At 34.5% G+C, this 19181-nt stretch overlaps 4 protein-coding genes across 4 annotated transcripts; 2 read left to right on the forward strand and 2 right to left on the reverse strand.

The window, feature by feature from the left end:
* Positions 1-234: 234 nt before the first annotated feature.
* On the reverse strand, positions 235-3434 carry TRIADDRAFT_32030 (uncharacterized protein; the record flags this gene model as incomplete). The annotated part of the gene is made up of 5 exons (XM_002117082.1): positions 235-822; positions 979-1207; positions 2111-2352; positions 2529-2735; positions 3216-3434. The coding sequence occupies 5 exons, from the start codon at positions 3432-3434 to the stop codon at positions 235-237; spliced, it is 1485 nt and encodes a 494-aa protein (XP_002117118.1).
* Positions 3435-7119: 3685 nt separating this feature from the next.
* Positions 7120-8013, forward strand: TRIADDRAFT_61084 (uncharacterized protein; the record flags this gene model as incomplete). Its single annotated transcript, XM_002117012.1, has 1 exon — positions 7120-8013. One exon carries the CDS (start codon positions 7120-7122, stop codon positions 8011-8013), a length of 894 nt encoding a protein of 297 aa, XP_002117048.1.
* A 2803-nt stretch (positions 8014-10816) lies between these two features.
* TRIADDRAFT_61085 (uncharacterized protein) lies at positions 10817-11713 on the forward strand (the record flags this gene model as incomplete). Its single annotated transcript, XM_002117013.1, has 1 exon — positions 10817-11713. The coding sequence occupies one exon, from the start codon at positions 10817-10819 to the stop codon at positions 11711-11713; it is 897 nt and encodes a 298-aa protein (XP_002117049.1).
* A 2118-nt stretch (positions 11714-13831) lies between these two features.
* Positions 13832-17839, reverse strand: TRIADDRAFT_32044 (uncharacterized protein; the record flags this gene model as incomplete). The annotated part of the gene is made up of 5 exons (XM_002117083.1): positions 13832-14353; positions 14662-14887; positions 15297-15538; positions 15698-15904; positions 17681-17839. 5 exons carry the CDS (start codon positions 17837-17839, stop codon positions 13832-13834), a joined length of 1356 nt encoding a protein of 451 aa, XP_002117119.1.
* Between the last annotated feature and the right edge of the window lie 1342 nt (positions 17840-19181).

The following is a 19181-nucleotide window of genomic DNA, read 5'->3' on the forward strand; positions in this document are numbered from 1 at the left end:
GTATCTGATATTTTCTGTAGTCGCATAAAAAACTAGACAAAAAATGCGCCAAATTTGCAATAATTCGAGTTATAAAGGGTCCAGCAACTTGCTTCATTCAGAGTTATTAATACTTATCTTATAAAAATAATAGCTTTGTAATAAATTATTGTAGAAACAAATTTCATATTTTCATACATTTACAAACATTGTAAAGGACGCTATATTGTTCATTAATGTAATTCATATGCAAAATTATTTATTAATTGACCAAGATTGAGATTTATCAAAAGCTCTCTGGCCACCAGTAAGATCGCTTCCATATGATAGATGAGGTTCTTCAATGGGTAAATCTGGATCGAATGATTGCTGTATTTGCTCTAGTGTTTTTCCTTTAGTCTCTGGCAAATAGTAATAGATGAAGAACTCGCTAGCGAGTGTACATCCTGCAAATAGCCAAAATCCACCTTGTTTAGTAAGACCCTTTTCAATATCTATAAAAAAGAAGACAACTAAAAAGCCACTTGTCCAGTTTAAGCAAGCAATTAAACTACTAGCAATTCCTCGAGCTTTAGTTGGTAGCAATTCCGACATAAGCAACCAAGGTATAGCTGACCAGCCCAAAGCAAAAAACATCAAAAATAAAACAACGCTGACAATAGCTAGCCAATCCAATTTTAATGGCGTACTTTCCTTTAATTGGAAGAAAAGACCGAAAAGACCACAGCTTATAACAATTCCAGCCCCTGATATCATGAGTAGTATTTTCCTACCAGCTCTATCAATAAATGGGACGGCTAGTATAGTAGCAAATAATTGTACGGCATTGGCTATAAGGTTAACCTACACACGCATGAATAAATAGAATCAATCAAGAAACTACCGTATTTATTTAACTTCTATATTGTTTTATCAATCCTACCATTTGCAAATAGTATTCTATATTATAGTTAATTTAGCTACTTTACTGTAACCATTGGATATGAAATAATTACTTACAATTAAGCTATCTTTGAATCCTGCTTGATTAAATATTGATGTACAGTAGTAGTAAATAGCATTAAATCCAGTAAATTGCTGGAGCAACATACAAGCTATAGCTATCATAAATGGTTTAACTAATGGAGGTCTAAACAATTCACAGAGATCCATCGTTGGCGTATTCTTATGCATTTCTTCAATTTCTGTTAGTTCAACATAGATATTGGCCTCATCACCATGTAGCCATCTGGTAAGATTTTAAAATTAAAGAGATAAATTTAATATCTATTTTAATATTAACCGTACCTAACGATAGTGATTTCTCAGGTAGCTGTATTATAATAATGATATACTACTACTCTATGGTTATTATTATAGTTGTATTAATATATTTTTATAAAGTTTTAAGTATGATGCCGCTTGATTGAGTGCGACAGATGTGCGAAAGTATATGGGCTAGAAGAGCATAGGGTGATAATTTTGTGACTTTCTGACAGTATTGTAACCCCAAAAAATAGACTTTTGCAATATATCTCGTAAAACAATTCAAATTGACTCATCTATAAAAGTTCTAGCGTATAACATTAGTAAAATAGGATATGAGAAGATTGGATAATTTTCTTAGTTTTATTTATCTGGAATATAGCGTATTCGTTACCAATCCTAATTGATATTATCACATAACTTTTCAAGAATATCTGATTTATGTCATTGATAACACTGTTAAAACACAATCCGAGTCACAGTTATTGCTGATATTAAGATTATAAGCCCATAGTTGTAATCAATTTATATTTGAAGCTAACTCATTAAATTGCAGCTATTGTACAATTGAAGTCTGTACCATATTTCTATCGCATATTAGTAAATATAACATATGTAGGTTGAGTAAATTTATTTAGGAGATCTTTCGATCCTCATTGCTACTGTTTCAATCTTATCGGATTGATTTTTTTAATATAATACAAACAGTGCGACCAATGTTATTAGAAAGGTAAATTCTCAATTGTATTCGGTTCATGTTCTAGTCTAACCGATACAAATCAAGTATACGCGTAAAACAGGTTATCTCTATTCTCCGATAGTAAAATAGGGTATTCAATATAATATCTTGTTCTATTGCTAGGAATGTGAGAGTCTCCAAACTTACCTTAAACAGTCAATAGCTTCTTTTAGACGGCCTTGGCTGACTAGAAAACGTGGACTTTCTGGTAGTAGGATCATACCGATAGCAAGTACTAATATTGGAATTCCTGCTATTACAGCTAAATATCTCCACTTGACCAATACGGATAGAGCGGCACAAGATAATGATCCAATGGCAATTAACAGAGAAGTTAGAAAAAGAAGACTTCCACGGATATCTGGGGTAGATATTTCTGCAAGGTAAATCTAAAAGTATTGATATGTATATCAGAGCAAATCTCGCAATATATGCTAATACAATACGAATTGTGATATAGAAAGTGTATGCGATAGTCAATATTAAAATGAAGACAATTGATAGTTAATAACTAAATAACGAACGCCTTTATGATTAGAGATATCAAATCCATACTATATCTTACTGGAACTGCCAGAGACGATATTCCAACCCCTATTCCACATAGTGTTCGTCCAACCAGTAAATGCCATACTGCTGTCGCGTATGCAATTAACAGCCAGCCAGCCATTGAAGGTATTGAAGACAAAATCAAGGTCGAACGTCGACCAAGTTGATCACTAATTTTGCCGCCAATTAAGGCACCACCTGCTGCACCAATAGCTAATAAAGACTTTGCAAGAAACGAATAAGTAATGTCAATTATAATTCGTATCTCTAATTGTTGCAGAAACGAATTAAGAGAGTTCTACTGTTTCGTCAGTAATAGACTATTTTAGATTTATCTATGATTTGAACCGTTTAATATTGTCGTTATTACATTATTAGTAGAAATTATAAATTAGAAAATAACGATCACGAAGATGCAATAAATGAGTTAAAATCCTAGCTTTCAGTAAATCTCAAAATTTCTCATGTTCGATTAATTCTATCGTAGTTTAAGTTGCGATTCAAAATTATCCTTAAATAACTACTTAATAGTTACGGAACAGGTTAGAATATATAGTAGCAGATTCAGTTGAAGCAATTCAACAAGGTTAAAATAACGACTCTAGTTGTAAGCATTTATGTCGAGTTGAAATTGTTATAGCATAAACATAGATTTAGATCGATTTCATCTATACGCGTATATTGGGGTTATCAACTCACTAACCGCGAATAAAGAAGTATTTCCAGATGATAGATAGAGATTTCCAGCGCTCGGTATAGTCAACTGTGGTATGGTAGGAGAGGAATATTGCAAGCTATAACCTACTACAAAGGAGGCTATACAGGCGATAAAAGAAGCAAAATACAATTTGATCGATCTACATAAATGTTTACCATTATTACTAGAGGATTTATAACTATATTCGTCCTCTAAAAGCGACATTACTGACAAAAGAAGAACAGTATTAATTCAGTTGTTAATGTTTGTTTCAATTTTCAAAACAGTATAGAGAATAGATGGTATTATTTTATGGTCATTTAAAACAAGATTTGAACTTAAACTAAATCAGTGGTAAGAGTACGGTCTGTTATAGATTTTAATATGCTTTTACTATAGTATTGAATATTGAATAGGTCATATAGCATCGATTCAGTAACTCTGTATGAAGATATTACTTAACTTATCAATTATGATGTAAGCTATTCTGTCCTATTCGATATTATATTTGGTTTATTTATTTTGATTGTTTTATTTATTGAATTTTGTTGTATATAGTATATCATCATTAAAGGTAAGTTGCTATTTTTATGCTCTTGCACCGATATTTACGTAACTATTGATGCAATCTACTATAGTATTTAGATATTTAGGTATAATTAATGTAAATACAATTTATAAAAAAGAGGCTTGTCCCTAATCTTCCCCCCTTGTAATCTTCATCTATACAGTCCTTTTTATGTCACGAAGATTGAGAGCATAATGACGCATAAGTAGTTTATTTAATCAATTGGAAAATAAATTATTAAATAGTTGTTTTTATGGATTATAGTAAAGTTAGTACCCATTCACGATACAGTTCTTAAATAAGTGAATTTAAAATAGATTAGGCCTGAAAATTAGTAATTATTGGGGTCTTTAATTTCTCGTAACAATTCATAATAAAGTAGAGTCGTGTCTTACTTGCGTTTAGCCTTTTCTTTTACTTTATTTAAATTACTGTCAGTACGATCACTAAAAACTAACAACGTGTCCGCAGAAGAGAAATCGGTATCCGAACCGGGTGTAAAAGAGACTTCCTCTGTTATTGAGAACCATGCTGTACTGTTTCGCAGTCCATTCCATTATACCAATACTAAGATTGATGATTACAATTATAATTAATTATCATAGGCTACATTAAACTGTGGCATGAACGGTATGTGAACAGCGATACAACATTATAGTGAGATAATACATATTACTATTTCATTCGCGATAGTAATCATGTTACTCCAATTAGATATACGTTGAGATGATTTTTTTCATTCTATAGCAGCGTTCCGATATATATTTTACTCATTCATTAATTGCCTTAGTTCTATTAAACTATTATATCCGTATGTAAGTTACAGGGTTGTTGTCATCATGTTATCGCTATTACTTTTATGCACACTTGATTAAAACTCTTTCAAGATGATGCAACCGAGTATAAAGTTAATTAATATAGCATTATTCTGTATGAATCGAGTACTGTATCGTAATTTATTGCCCAATCCTATATTAGACATGTTATTGATTTTACTAGTCATTCCTTTTTTAGCTACAACTAAAAGTGTATTCAAAAAGGAGGGGGGAAAGGGCCAGTAACATCTAGGACCATTTCTGCGGTGGTGATGCATGTGTAAAAGTTCAGAATCGCTGTTCTACTTGATTCCTCCTACCGATATCAGGGGTCAGTAAAATACCCTATGGCATGGTTATCACATTCTCTAATATCGAAGCTCGAGTATTTATCATACTAACTATACAGAATGGACATGACTGCAATAGCATAGCAATGATAGTGTGCAATGTATATTAGTTAGATGACTAGCAACTGCTCCGCTCGCTTAGCTTAGATCAGTAATCTTCTAAAATTGAAATTGCTTAATTGTTATAAAGTTACATTACATAATTGTACGCACAGTATAAATATAGCCGACCCAAAGTTGAACGGTATTATTTTATTTTAGACATACTGTATAGATTAATATCCCACTACAGTACACCCGATCGAAAATTCTAGTATTACAGTACTGAAATATTCATTTTACGTCGATTTATACTTACGCATATAGTATGCTGTATACTGTATATCTTCTTTATACCTTACAAGTATTTGTAAATTGAATACTACTGTATTATTTTACTTTACAAGAATTAATTCAAACTACTATGGTTAAGCTTGAATTACTACAATCTTACACTGGGATATTTATGAACAGTTGATAGCTATTTCACTATGATAGGATGTAATGGCCTGTCTGTGTTCTGTACGTATATGTACGTCAGGGACTACTAAAAAAATACTGGAGAGGAACGGGACAACGAACGATCGCTGACGACTATACTAATAATTGAGAGGCTGATTCTTTTACTGGTCATTTCAACTGTATCGCATGTCTGTAAGACGGCAACTTCCAAATTGTCCTGATTGCCCGTTTGCTGTCTCCGTTTCCTTCTTTTTTCGTAGTCTGTAATGTCCGTATACGAGTGTTACGGCCAACATCGGTAATCCCAGCGTTACCGGTAATGACGCCCGCGTTACTACGCCATTACCGGTAATGCTACCTTCTATTTCTTGGCCAATATCGGTAATGCTACTTTTGGTCTGGCCAGTATCGGTATTGGCCGCTGAATCTAACTGGCCATTACCGGTATTGGCCAGTTATTACTTGATCAATGTTGGTAATGCTACCTTTGGGCTGGCCATAAGCAAAGTCATTAGTCAATATCAGAACTATTCAGTAAACCTGAAGATGATCAGATCAATTTACTGTATTGCAGACTAGAGATTCTAGAAAGAGAGAGACTATTCAATAGTGTACACTGCTAGTCGACAGTGTACTAGTCCATTTTTGTTGCTGTTACTGCAAAATACTGCTGTCGATTTCCTATATTTTGCATCGATTCAACTTGCTCCATGACAGTGAAAATGAAATTGCTCAACTTCTACAATACAATATCATCCAGCTTGTTGATAGGCTGAACATCACCTGATCGATTTACTATACATCACGCCATCTTTCTCTATCTGGCGTGAGCATTACCTACAGAGACGACTGTTTTAATGGTCAAAGGGTAAGCAAAAAAATCGCTTCGTAATGGTCTTATATTAGTCTGTGGTAGTAAAACCATGCTAAATAGACGCATGTAGTCAAAAATTGCATCGTAATGGTCCTTAATTAAATTAAATTAATCATTGGAGCTGGCGAGTGCGTACTACTGTAAGTATTGATTTGTGCACACTGCTCAGTAAAATAATCATTTTTGCAACTTGTACAGTAGATAGTATGTGTGTCCATTTTTAAGTTCATTGGGTCACAAAATTTGTAGGGATTGCAATCCCTTAATTTTCAAATTGCCCTTCAAACTCAATCAGCTGCCATGTCCTCCATTTTGCACTTTTTTTACAGTACTGTACTGTACTGTAATGCGGTGTGCACTGTACAGTACACTGTACAGTACAGTATTCAAGTCTATTCTAGTCCAGTACGGTCCGTACCGGAACGGAACGTGACGCAACTTTCGTCATCGTGATGCAAATTATGTAAACAAAGTGCATTTACTGTTCATACGAATTTCTTCTCTTCATGCAGTATACTGTGTACAGTATAGAGTCGGTAGTACCTTTCTGAACTGTACACTCAGTGTGGTGGCAACCCACGAATCATGTTGGCTGAAGACTCTGAAGAGCCTATTTAATTTGCAACCCCAACGCCGATTGATTCATTAGTCTCCAGTTCTCCACGACATTCATTGCAGGTAGATTATATATATCATTTACCTGATTACTTCGATTAAGGAGGAATCACAGCAAGAAATTAATCCGTGTTCCACCTTACCAAAGTTATACAACAACACTTGATTAACACTGACCTCAATCAACATGAAAAATATTCGCATTCATCAACTTGATGCATTCTCAGCTCAATTATTTGGTGGCAATCCAGGAGCGGTTGTATTCGATGCCGATAATCTAACGGACAAAGATATGAAAAATATTGCTCGAGAAATGAATACTTCCACGACTGGTTATGTTTTAACAAGTCAGCGTGCCGATTTTCGCTTGCGTTATTTTACTCCTAGCGATGCAGAAATCACATTTTGTGGTCACGTAACTTTAGCAACATTGGCGATGATTGCTAGAGAGAAACGATTTGGTGCTGATCAGGGCATCGTTAAACAATACAACATTGAAATTAACGCTGGTTTATTCAAAGGTGAAATCGATTGGAGTGGTAATGAACCGATTATTTCTTTCTTTCCTCCCCCTATTAATCTTGATCCTGTACCTTTCAATCATGCACAACTTGCTGAAGCACTAGCAATTAATTTAGATATTATCGATCAATCCAAACCAATCTTGATCGAAAGAACGAATCGCTATGTTTATTTTGCTATTAAATCATTACAAGAACTAAAAGAGTTAAATGTCAATCAGGAGACTGCTAAAGCTTATGCCGAACAACATAATATTATACTTTATTGTGCATCAACACCTCATGGTGTAGATGAAAACAACCATGCACATAGTAGGGTGTTTGCTCCAGTAGGAATTGCAGAAGACCCAGTGACTGGATCATCTCAAGGTCCATTGACTGCTTATATGGTTCAAAATGGAATGGTTCCACAATCATTAAGCAAAGTTAACACAGAACAAGGGGATTTTGTAGGTAGACCTGGACGTGCAACTGTTTATATACTTGGAAGAGACCCTATAGAGGTCAAAGTTTCCGGCCCTGCATTCCATGTATTTTCTGCTGATATGCAGATCCCTTAAGCTGTACAGTATAGCTAGTACAGGCGAGCATCTATCAAGAATACCTTGTAATAGTAATCATATTACTTCAAATCTTTGGATAAACGTTGAGATAATTTTTTTCATTCTATAACGGCACTCCAATGTACTGTATATATATACATTCATATAATTGCCACGGCTCTATTAAACTATTACGAGTACTGTATATCCTTACATAAGTTATAGGATTGCCACCATGATGTTGTAGCTGTTACTTTATACACTTTTTATCGAAACTCTTTAAAGGTGATACAGCGGAGCTGAGCGTAAAGTTAATTTACATAGCATTTTACGCATCGATGTACAGTAATTTAAATTAAACATAAGTGCTGCAACGATAGGCCCAAGTCTGTATTAGGCCTATTATTAATTCTAGTGGTCTTTCCTTTTAGCCACTACTGCCTCTAGGCAGTCTATCAGTAGTGATTACAAATAACTCGGTACACTCGATCGAAATTTTAGTATTACATTACAGAAATATTCATTTAACGTTGATTGATTTATACTTACTCATATATCTTCTTTATACCTAGCAAGTATCTATAATGAATATTACTGTATTATTTTACTTTACAAAATTACTATGGCTAAAGTTGAATGACTACAATCACGACGTACATACAGTACAGTAGTTACACTGGGATATTTATAAACAGTTGATAGCCATTTCAACATGATAGTTGGATAATCCACCAAGAAGATCAATCCGGACCGTATAAGAAATCAGAGAGACTCATAGAGTCAATGTAGCGATGTGTTAGCCTGTTGCGATTAACGTAGAACCTTAGAGTGTTGTACTGTTAACTATAATTATATTATATCATACGCTGAAAGCGTTGCCTTATGTCGAGAAGAGGGATATGATATATACAGTAACACTGACCATATAAAATAGATCAGGACTATTATAATTATACAGTATATGAAGCAATACAAAGCTATCGCGATACGGTACAAATCAATCTGGGGGTATCCCATATATTTCACCCGGTGCTATAAGACTGTTAAATAGTATTGCTTTTGCTATAATACATGCAGACGTTGCATAGCTATCTCGGAAATTCGATCTCGATCCTGTAGTGTATTTTTGCAATAAATCTTATCCTGAATCATCTATATATCGTGTTGATCGTTATCCTAGCGAGTTTGGACCTCGCGCATTACGCAATGTAGTAGTAAAAGATGAAAACGATATCAATATAGATTTGATATGAAGAGGGTGAATTGAATACTTTGTAGTATTCAATCCTATACAGCTTACCGCGTAAAATTAATCTAATGCAGTAAAAAGTCTGTTTTGATATTGCGAGGGTGGATTGAATATTTTGCAGTGTTTAATCCTATACAGCGTAAAATTAATTTAATGCGGTGCATTATCCGGTTTCGATTTGTTCGAGAGGGAGTAGTGCTCTTACTGATGCTGGTGCAGTGGTTCAACTTGATGTACTCTTCTACTATGCAAATTAGTTTTTATTTACTGAACTAGGAGTACAGTATAGTGACGGAATTATTATTGCAACTGTATTACTGGTAAAGTAGCAGGACCGTCGGTCTAGGGTACATCCTTCCAAAAAAGCTAGATGTGTTTATATGATTTCCTTCATGATATTGAAATCGTCGCATAGTATCATCCTATTCAGTAAACCTGAAGATGATCAGATCAATTTACTGTATTGCAGACTAGAGATTCTAGAAAGAGAGAGACTATTCAATAGTGTACACTGCTAGTCGACAGTGTACTAGTCCATTTTTGTTGCTGTTACTGCAAAATACTGCTGTCGATTTCCTATATTTTGCATCGATTCAACTTGCTCCATGACAGTGAAAATGAAATTGCTCAACTTATACAATGCAATATCATCCAGTTTGTTAATAGACTGAACATCACCTGATCGATTTACTATACATCACGCCATCTTTCTCTATCTGGCGTGAGCATTACCTACAGAGACGACTGTTTTAATGGTCAAAGGGTAAGCAAAAAATCGCTTCGTAATGGTCTAATATTAGTCTGTGGTAGTAAAACCATGCTAAATAGACGCATGTAGTCAAAAATTGCATCGTAATGGTCCTTAATTAAATTAAATTAATCATTGGAGCTGGCTAGTGCGTACTACAGTAAGTATTGACTTGTGCACACTGCTCAGTAAAATAATCATTTTTGCAACTTGTACAGTAGATAGTATGTATGTCCATTTTTAAGTTCATTGGGTCACAAAATTTGTAGGGATTGCAATCCCTTAATTTTCAAATTGCCCTTCAAACTCAATCAGCTGCCATGTCCTCCATTTTGCACTTTTTTTACAGTACTGTACTGTACTGTAATGCGGTATGCACTGTACACTGTACACTGTACAGTACAGTATTCAAGTCTATTCTAGTCCAGTACGGTCCGTACCGGAACGGAACGTGACGCAACTTTTATCATCGTGATGCAAATTATGTAAACAAAGTGCATTTACTGTTCATACGAATTTCTTCTCTTCATGCAGTATACTGTGTACAGTATAGAGTCGGTAGTACCTTTCTGAACTGTACACTCAGTGTGGTGGCAACCCACGAATCATGTTGGCTGAAGACTCTGAAGAGCCTATTTAATTTGCAACCCCAACGCCGATTGATTCATTAGTCTCCAGTTCTCCACGACATTCATTGCAGGTAGATTATATATATCATTTACCTGATTACTTCGATTAAGGAGGAATCAGAGCAAGAAATTAATCCGTGTTCCACCTTACCAAAGTTATACAACAACACTTGATTAACACTGACCTCAATCAACATGAAAAATATTCGCATTCATCAACTTGATGCATTCTCAGCTCAATTATTTGGTGGCAATCCAGGAGCGGTTGTATTCGATGCCGATAATCTAACGGACAAAGATATGAAGAACATTGCTCGAGAAATGAATATTTCTGAGACTGGTTATGTTTTAACAAGTCAACGTGCCGATTTTCGCTTGCGTTATTTTACTCCTAGCGATGCAGAAATCACATTTTGTGGTCACGTAACTTTAGCAACATTGGCTATGATTGCTAGAGAGAAACGATTTGGTGCTGATCAGGGCATCGTTAAACAATACAACATTGAAATTAACGCTGGTTTATTCAAAGGTGAAATCGATTGGAGTGGTAATGAACCGATTATTTCTTTCTTTCCTCCCCCTATTAATCTTGATCCTGTACCTTTCAATCATGCACAACTTGCTGAAGCACTAGCAATTAATTTAGATATTATCGATCAATCCAAACCAATCTTGATCGAAAGAACGAATCGCTATGTTTATTTTGCTATTAAATCATTACAAGAACTAAAAGAGTTAAATGTCAATCAAGAGACTGCTAAAGCTTATGCCGAACAACATAATATTATACTTTATTGTGCATCAACACCTCATGGTGTAGATGAAAACAACCATGCACATAGTAGGGTGTTTGCACCTTTAGTAGGAATTGCAGAAGACCCAGTGACTGGATCATCTCAAGGTCCATTGACTGCTTATATGGTTCAAAATGGAATGGTTCCACAATCATTAAGCAAAGTTAACACAGAACAAGGGGATTTTGTAGGTAGACCTGGACGTGCAACTGTTTATATACTTGGAAGAGACCCTATAGAGGTCAAAGTTTCCGGCCCTGCATTCCATGTATTTTCTGCTGATATGCAGATACCTTAAACTATTGTAGAACATACGACTATCTATCGAGAATGCATTTTGTAATTGGTAAGTCATTATTGAACGAGAAGAACTTATAACGTAATCTTTCTATATTTATTTATAAAAATAGCCGATAACGTCTTTACAATGCTATGTTTTATGTTAGGTGATAATCTGTCTTATTAATCTCTTCTTACTGTTATCTGAGATGAGTAGCAAGCATTTCTTCTCCTTCTTATGGTGTTCGTACTAACAAAAATGATACGATGTAAATCATAATCTAATTTCAACTTTAATTACCAACGCATAAATTTCGATCTCACTAATCCATTAATCATGCTTCCAATCGGATGAAATTAAATCTACCGAATGTATTATCTAAACTGTTATGGATGTGAAATAACAATAATGTTAATAAAAAAAGTAAATCCGTAAAAATGTGAGTATTATTATCGAAATTCGATACATTGATTGGCGACAATAGGCAAATTTTAAAATATTCAGAATGATAAGAAAAATGCCCTTGATGATATATTTAGACGATATACTGTATAGAGTATGGCATCGGAGGGCTCAAGGTGGCCACAGGTCACTCAAATTCTAAATATTACTGGAGATATACATACAGTAAATAAAATGAAATACTAAGCGACATCTTTATAATCTTCGTTCAATAATGTAAAACAGAAGTGCTTTCAGTAGTTATCACTTAAAGAATCTAGCACTGTAGTTAACTTAGTATGCTGTTTGGCGATACATTACAAGAGTTGGCTCTTTAAACGCATCTGAAGACGCTACAAGTACGTCTTAAATGTTGTTAGTTATATACTCGTTATGATACATTTTACTGTACCGGCTTTCTATTGCTTTAGTATGGCACACTCATCGTGTCTGATTGCAGCACTGAAACTCCCGATTTCTTTTTTACAATTATAAGATACTGATAAGAAGTTATAGCAAGATTATAGTATATACGTAATGTCACAAAATACGTTGCTCTACGTCAATTCGATATGAATCAAATGTGATGATAACTTTTCGCTATAAGTTTAAAATTTCCCTGTAAATTTTAGTATAGGATGTCGGCAGTTTACGTAATGAATTGAATGTCAAATTGACAGGTTGTGCTGAGTTTTAGTTGTCTCATCACTAAAACATGCAGATTAAAGTTTAGAATTTTCTTTAATGTGAACTATCACTGTTTGATAGTGTCCGAAAGAGTATTCTTAAGCTATCTGTCGATAGCTTAAGAATTAAATATTTATACTTTTTATTTAATAGATAAAATCAAGATATAGTACACGTACCTTTTGAGCATTTATTATACTGATTACCATCCTTAACTTATGACATAAAACGAAACCAGAAAATTCCATTATATTTTTGTAGTAAATTTAGTGAGTTATGATTAGACGATTGATAACCGTATCAAAATCAGCATATGATAAAATAGCTTAATTTTACATTAGTAGAACGAAGAAATTATATGAATAGCTATCAATTCTGCTGAACTCTTGCATGGTTTTACCCGATGCTGCAAGTGCAGGTAGCCAAACTATAACTTTAAAGTCTTAAATAGCTAGCTATTCGATATCAGCTGTTTCTAACCCAATAGTCAAAAACTGACTACTATCTAAAACAGTTAATTTTGCCGAAATAATAATACGGTACTTCACCAGACATAGTATAGTGGAGTCATATATAGATACGTAAATATCGTGACACAGCAACCATATACTGTGTAATATAGAAAGAGAAAGCAGATAATCGAAATAATTTAATTAACCCGACATAAATAACGTAGTAAATATGAATAATAAATTGTTTCTATTTTTCAAAACTCAACTTACTATATTAATATACAATTTTAATCTTTTGTTGAAACATCATTTCTTAAATATTGCATAAGATTTCAAATTTCGACTACTAGCAATAATACTTGCCTTCAAATTATGGACGACTGTTGCAGTTGATATTGACAATTAGATAGCATGAAAATACCGAACTGAACATCGTACAGTATATAGAATTAAATCAGAATCGCTCTTATTTGACATCGGATATACTATCACGTAAGTAGAGACTACTGTCCTAAAAAATTTGTCATCTCTAATATAAGCCAATGAATAAGAAGTATCATACCTCAGTTGCTCGACTGACAGATTTGTTACTGTCAAAGAAAATCTCAATTTCTTCTAATGTCTTACCTTTGGTCTCAGGTACAAAATAATATACAAATATTGCGGCGAGAAAGTTAAATCCAGAAAATATCCAAAGTACACCTTGTATAGAAATTATTTCACCTATAGGTAGAAATCCATAGCTGACTAGAAATCCCCCAGTCCAACCAATTCCGGCGCAGATACCGCCTACTTTACCGCGTACTCGTGATGGTAGGACTTCCGACATAACAAGATACGGTATTGAGCCCCATACACAATTAAAAGCCATAAAAAATGTAAATACACTAACCAACGCCAGCCAACTAGGGTTCAGAGATGCAGTATCAAGTAGGTGAAAGTAAAGCCCAAACGTAAAACTGCTCAACGACATCACTACGCTTCCACATGACAATAAAACCACCCTACCGAATCGGGCAGCTAGAAAATACCCGATAATGCTAGAAACTAGCTGAGATGTAGCAGCAATAAGATTTACCTAGGTAATTAGAGCAAGTCCATTATATGGAGTGATTAGTAAATATTACAGCATAAGGAAGGTAAATTTAACAAAGGTTAAGAAAGGTAAGACGCTAAACGCATAATGGTTACAATTGAAACAACACAAAATTTAGATAAAATGGTACATGAAAGTATAGTTTTAGATGTTTTCGGTACTTTATGAAGCAGTAGATTACGAGGGCACTTAAACGTATATCTATCGATAGCTACCTATAATCAGCTATATACACACTCTACATGTACATCATTTCTATAATATTAAAAGTCGTTAAATGGTACACTAACCACATCACTATCTTTAAATCCAGCTCTTTCGAAAATATAAGTGCAAAAGAACATGACAGGATTTATACCAGTAGCCTGTTGGAAAATAGTTAATGCTATACTGATTAAAAAAGGCTTTCGAATACTAGGGGAAAAAAGTTCTGAGTAGCCAACATTTTTCGTATTTTTGACGAGTTTTATTTCCTCTAGTTCATAATTAATATTAGCATCCGGTCCTCGTAACCATCTAAGGGTATAAAGTATAAATAATGATATAATAAATAGGAAATAATAAGCTTATTCATTCAAAATTTAGAGGCGCAGCACTAAAAAATTGTAATAAATGAGTTCCATTTGATAGTGATGTCAATCCATCGGAAAAAGAAGTGCTATTTATTTACCAAAATTGTTTACTCTATCAGAGCAATAATTAGCTGTAACTATAGGTTTGCCATTAAATCATGATTTAATTGTTATTCTATCTTATCAGAGCGGCATCATAGGTATACTAGTAATGATGGCGCTAAGTCAATTGCAAGAAACCTAACCTTCGAAATGGAATATCAATTTCATCTTACGTGGTGAAGGTCTGATTTTATATAGATGATACCGTAGTGGTATCTTTCATCTACAAGCCGAAATGTATAGTATAGTACCTTAATGTGTCAGAAGCTAACTCTTCATAGCCGTTGGATATCAGCCAACGAGGAGTTTCTGGCATAAACATCATGCTGAACGCCAGGATAGTAGCAATAACTTGACCTGCAACGGCTAAGAAATTCCAACTAACCAACATGCCTATAGCAGCACCAATGGTAGCACCAGCAGTCACTCCAACTTGAAGGAAAGCACCAAACATGCCACGTTTGGAAGCTGGTGCGATTTCAGAAAGATAAACCTAAGTTAATTGCCCCAAAAATCGATTACCATCATTTATTACTAATAGTAGATAAAATTTACTTATTTTTTATCAATTCTTGTCAATGATTCCAATGTTTCGAAACGATATTTAATTTTAGATATCTAATAAAATTTATCTTAAGTGACAGAAACTAACAGAGCATGCAATGGATGCTATGCCAACGGAAATGCCGGTGAGGATTCGACCAATGTACAACGATGTGACACTCTGAGCGTACATGATTGCTACCCAACCAATCGATGAAGGTATGGATAAGAAAATTATAGCACTTTGTCGACCATAAATATCTACAAGATAGCCACCAAAGAAACTTCCTATTAGAGCTCCCAGTAGCGGTAAAGCCTAAATTCATTATAATTATAATAATAATACAGAAATTGAAATATTTTCATGGTGTAGTAGTACAGCATGTTGGACGTCGTTATTGATAGGTTTCACTGTGTAAGCCGAGTGGCCAACTAAGAGTACTATGAAATGTAATTTTATTAAAAATAACTGTGATCCATAGCGCCTAAAAAACGCCAAAGTATTCTAACTTGTATTGCATTTTAGCATTCGCCACGACAATACATAGTGAATTAACAACAGTATCGTAGTGTGCAACTTTGTTTAGTTAACACCCTTCGACATTTACTCTATAATCAGCTGGAATACTTTACAATGAGTATTTTGTAAAATTTGTTTTCACTTTTATAGGTATTGTTGTAATTTGTGATGCCATTTATTCTCCCGTTGTAATCCTATTACTTTCGCTAAGGCTTTGATTTAATAAATAGTAATAGATTGGTGTAAGCTGCAGTAAAGTAAAGATAACTATGATTGCAATGATAATGATTCTACTTTACTGGCCCGTACCCGTACGTAAATTATTATTTGCAGCATCGTCGTGTCGATAACTGTAGCAAAAATTTTAGCGTGCTTTACTCTATTTTTTTAAATAAGAAGATGAAAATATCACCCATCCAAAGATCACTCTTGTATTTCATCATTAAGTACAGTACAATCAGCACAATGGAGTATATGATATACCATCGTATAGACAATCATGCTCTATCATCATCAGGAGAACAATTTTAAAATACTGTACAGTCGATTTAGAGTGATTGATAAATCATTTTTGGAAGGCATTCTCAAACATGGAATAGTAAATAAGACATAAGCAATCTCAGATCAACATGAATATTGATCCGTAATTTCAATATTGTTAAACTTGATTATGGATTTATCTTTCTGATGGTAGATAACGATAGGAGAATTGTTACAAAGATGTACGCGTATAAAGAAGACGTAAGTGGTACAAAAGAACTTTTAATCTGACAGTGAATGATAAAACGATTTAATCATCAAAACTACAACTGCCAGGATATTCTGTCAGTATTGCAAGTGATATTTTGAAGTCCACGATAGTAGTGCGATCCAGTAGTTTTCAATTACCATACACAAGTATGTCGATGAATCAAAATACTCATTGTTAATAAGCAATTCAAGAAATAAACGACTATACAAACTATCAATAATGGAATAAGACATGTGTACAGTAGCCCTAACCATTTTGCATAAATTAACTTTGTACACTTGGTTTAATTAAGTTGTCCTACTGATACATTCATTACACATGGATTGATATTTCTGCCCCCCCCAAAAAATGAAGAAATCATTCAATCTCACGCGGCGCAAATCCAATTTAGGGGGATGATGCAGGACACCAATTTGATTTACGCCGCGTGAGATTGGACAAATCCAATTTACGGGGATGATGCATATTACTGTACATATGATCGCAGGACACAAATTTGATTTGCACCGCGTGAGATTGGGCGAATTTCTTGATTTTTTTTTCAGATGTGTCAATACATGTCTAATTTCAAAAATGATGTATCAGCAGGACAGTTTAATTAACAGTAAATCAAGTTTACAAAGTAATTTATGCAAAACGGTTGGGGATAGCGTACAGTACTGGAGTACTACTGTACAAGTACTCTGTACTTTTAGGGTTTTTCATTCAGCATGTAGCCATCTGAATTCTTACGATTAAAACAGGACGTATATTACTAGTACACGCTAGTCATTCAAAGTACAGCAAGCACAGAAAGTGAAATGTGTGAATATGTTACTTACACCAAATAATGAGGATGAATTCTCATCTAATCGCAGTGCACCCATGTGATTCGCCATCAATTGAGGAATAGCAGGAGCGGAATACTCAAACACAAATCCAAAATTGATCGTCCCTATCATTGCTATCAACGCTGCTAGAAATGTGTTCTTATTGGGCATCGTTACTTGTTGCTTTTCTAAACCGGCATGATCGTAGCCAATGACGGTAATATTTCTCGATCGTGAAGTGGTAGAAGAATTGTGGCGAGCGCCTTCGCCATTTGCTTTCATTTTTTCAGTATAGAAGTGGTTGCTTTCTTGACCCATTGTCCTCCAAATGAGTACTGTATCAAGACTATCGTTGAGTATCTTGCCCAATTCGATTACAGTAATGTAGTATTCACTGTAGATCTGCAATGCAAGTTGCGATGATGTTTTATCCAGGCTCTGGCTAAATTAGCCTATCGTAAAAGTTGAAATCATTTTGATGATGTGGTGGAGTGAAATGGAATTCAATATTAAATATCGACAACATGCCACAGCAGCTAATACCTGGGTGTACCATACTGTACAGTGTACAGTGTACAGTACAGTACTCAACGACTTCGTACTGTACACTGTACGGCCCAGATTGACGGCAGAGGTTCGTTTCGATTTTGTCCTAATCCGGCAGTAGACAGCAAAAATATGGACATGGATATTAACGAAGAGAAACTTTTCTCAGGATCTACGCTTAACTGATCATGTATGAGTAACATCTGGAAAAATCCGGACTCTAGGATATAAGTAATAATATTTGTACGTTCGGATTTTTCCGGACTATAGCAAGCCTAATAAGGGTTAACTTGAGTAGTCCACATACATTTAGTATAGCAGTGGAGAGCAAATAGATTGACTTGGATATTAACGAAGAGAAACTTTTCTCAGGATCTAGCTAGGTGGCATGATAAGATTTTAACTTGAGTAGTCCACATACATTGGTGTAGTGGTCCTTGTAGCTGTATAATAAGAACAGGAGTTGAGGTCCAACGTGGTAATAATGAATTAATTGATGAATTCAATTAATCCAAGGGTTGAAATAATATTATCATGTGTACAATACTGTATACTGCACCGGGACTGTACTCTTGAGAAAAGTTTCTCAGGATCTAGCTAGGTGGCATGATAAGATTTTAACTTGAGTAGTCCACATACATTGGTGTAGTGGTCCTTGTAGCTGTATAATAAGAACAGGAGTTGAGGTCCAACGTGGTAATAATGAATTAATCAATGAATTCAACTAAAATAATATTATCATACGGGCTAATGTACACATTGTACAAGTGTGCGCCATATTCTAAATTCTTCAGATTTTTCAATGGCAAAGTAGAAAGAAATTAAATATTGCTGTGTGCCTTAACACTATTCTTGCATAGATGATAGCAGTAGCTACTAGCTACTGACATGTTGGTGTAAAGTACGGTATTTTGGACCTTAGTTTTAGTCCTATTTTTTTCGCCATTTTCTCTATCTAAAGAAAAAA

The sequence above is a fragment of the Trichoplax adhaerens genome, genomic scaffold (assembly GCF_000150275.1).
Source record: "Trichoplax adhaerens TRIADscaffold_21 genomic scaffold, whole genome shotgun sequence".
Lineage (NCBI taxonomy): Eukaryota > Metazoa > Placozoa > Uniplacotomia > Trichoplacea > Trichoplacidae > Trichoplax > Trichoplax adhaerens.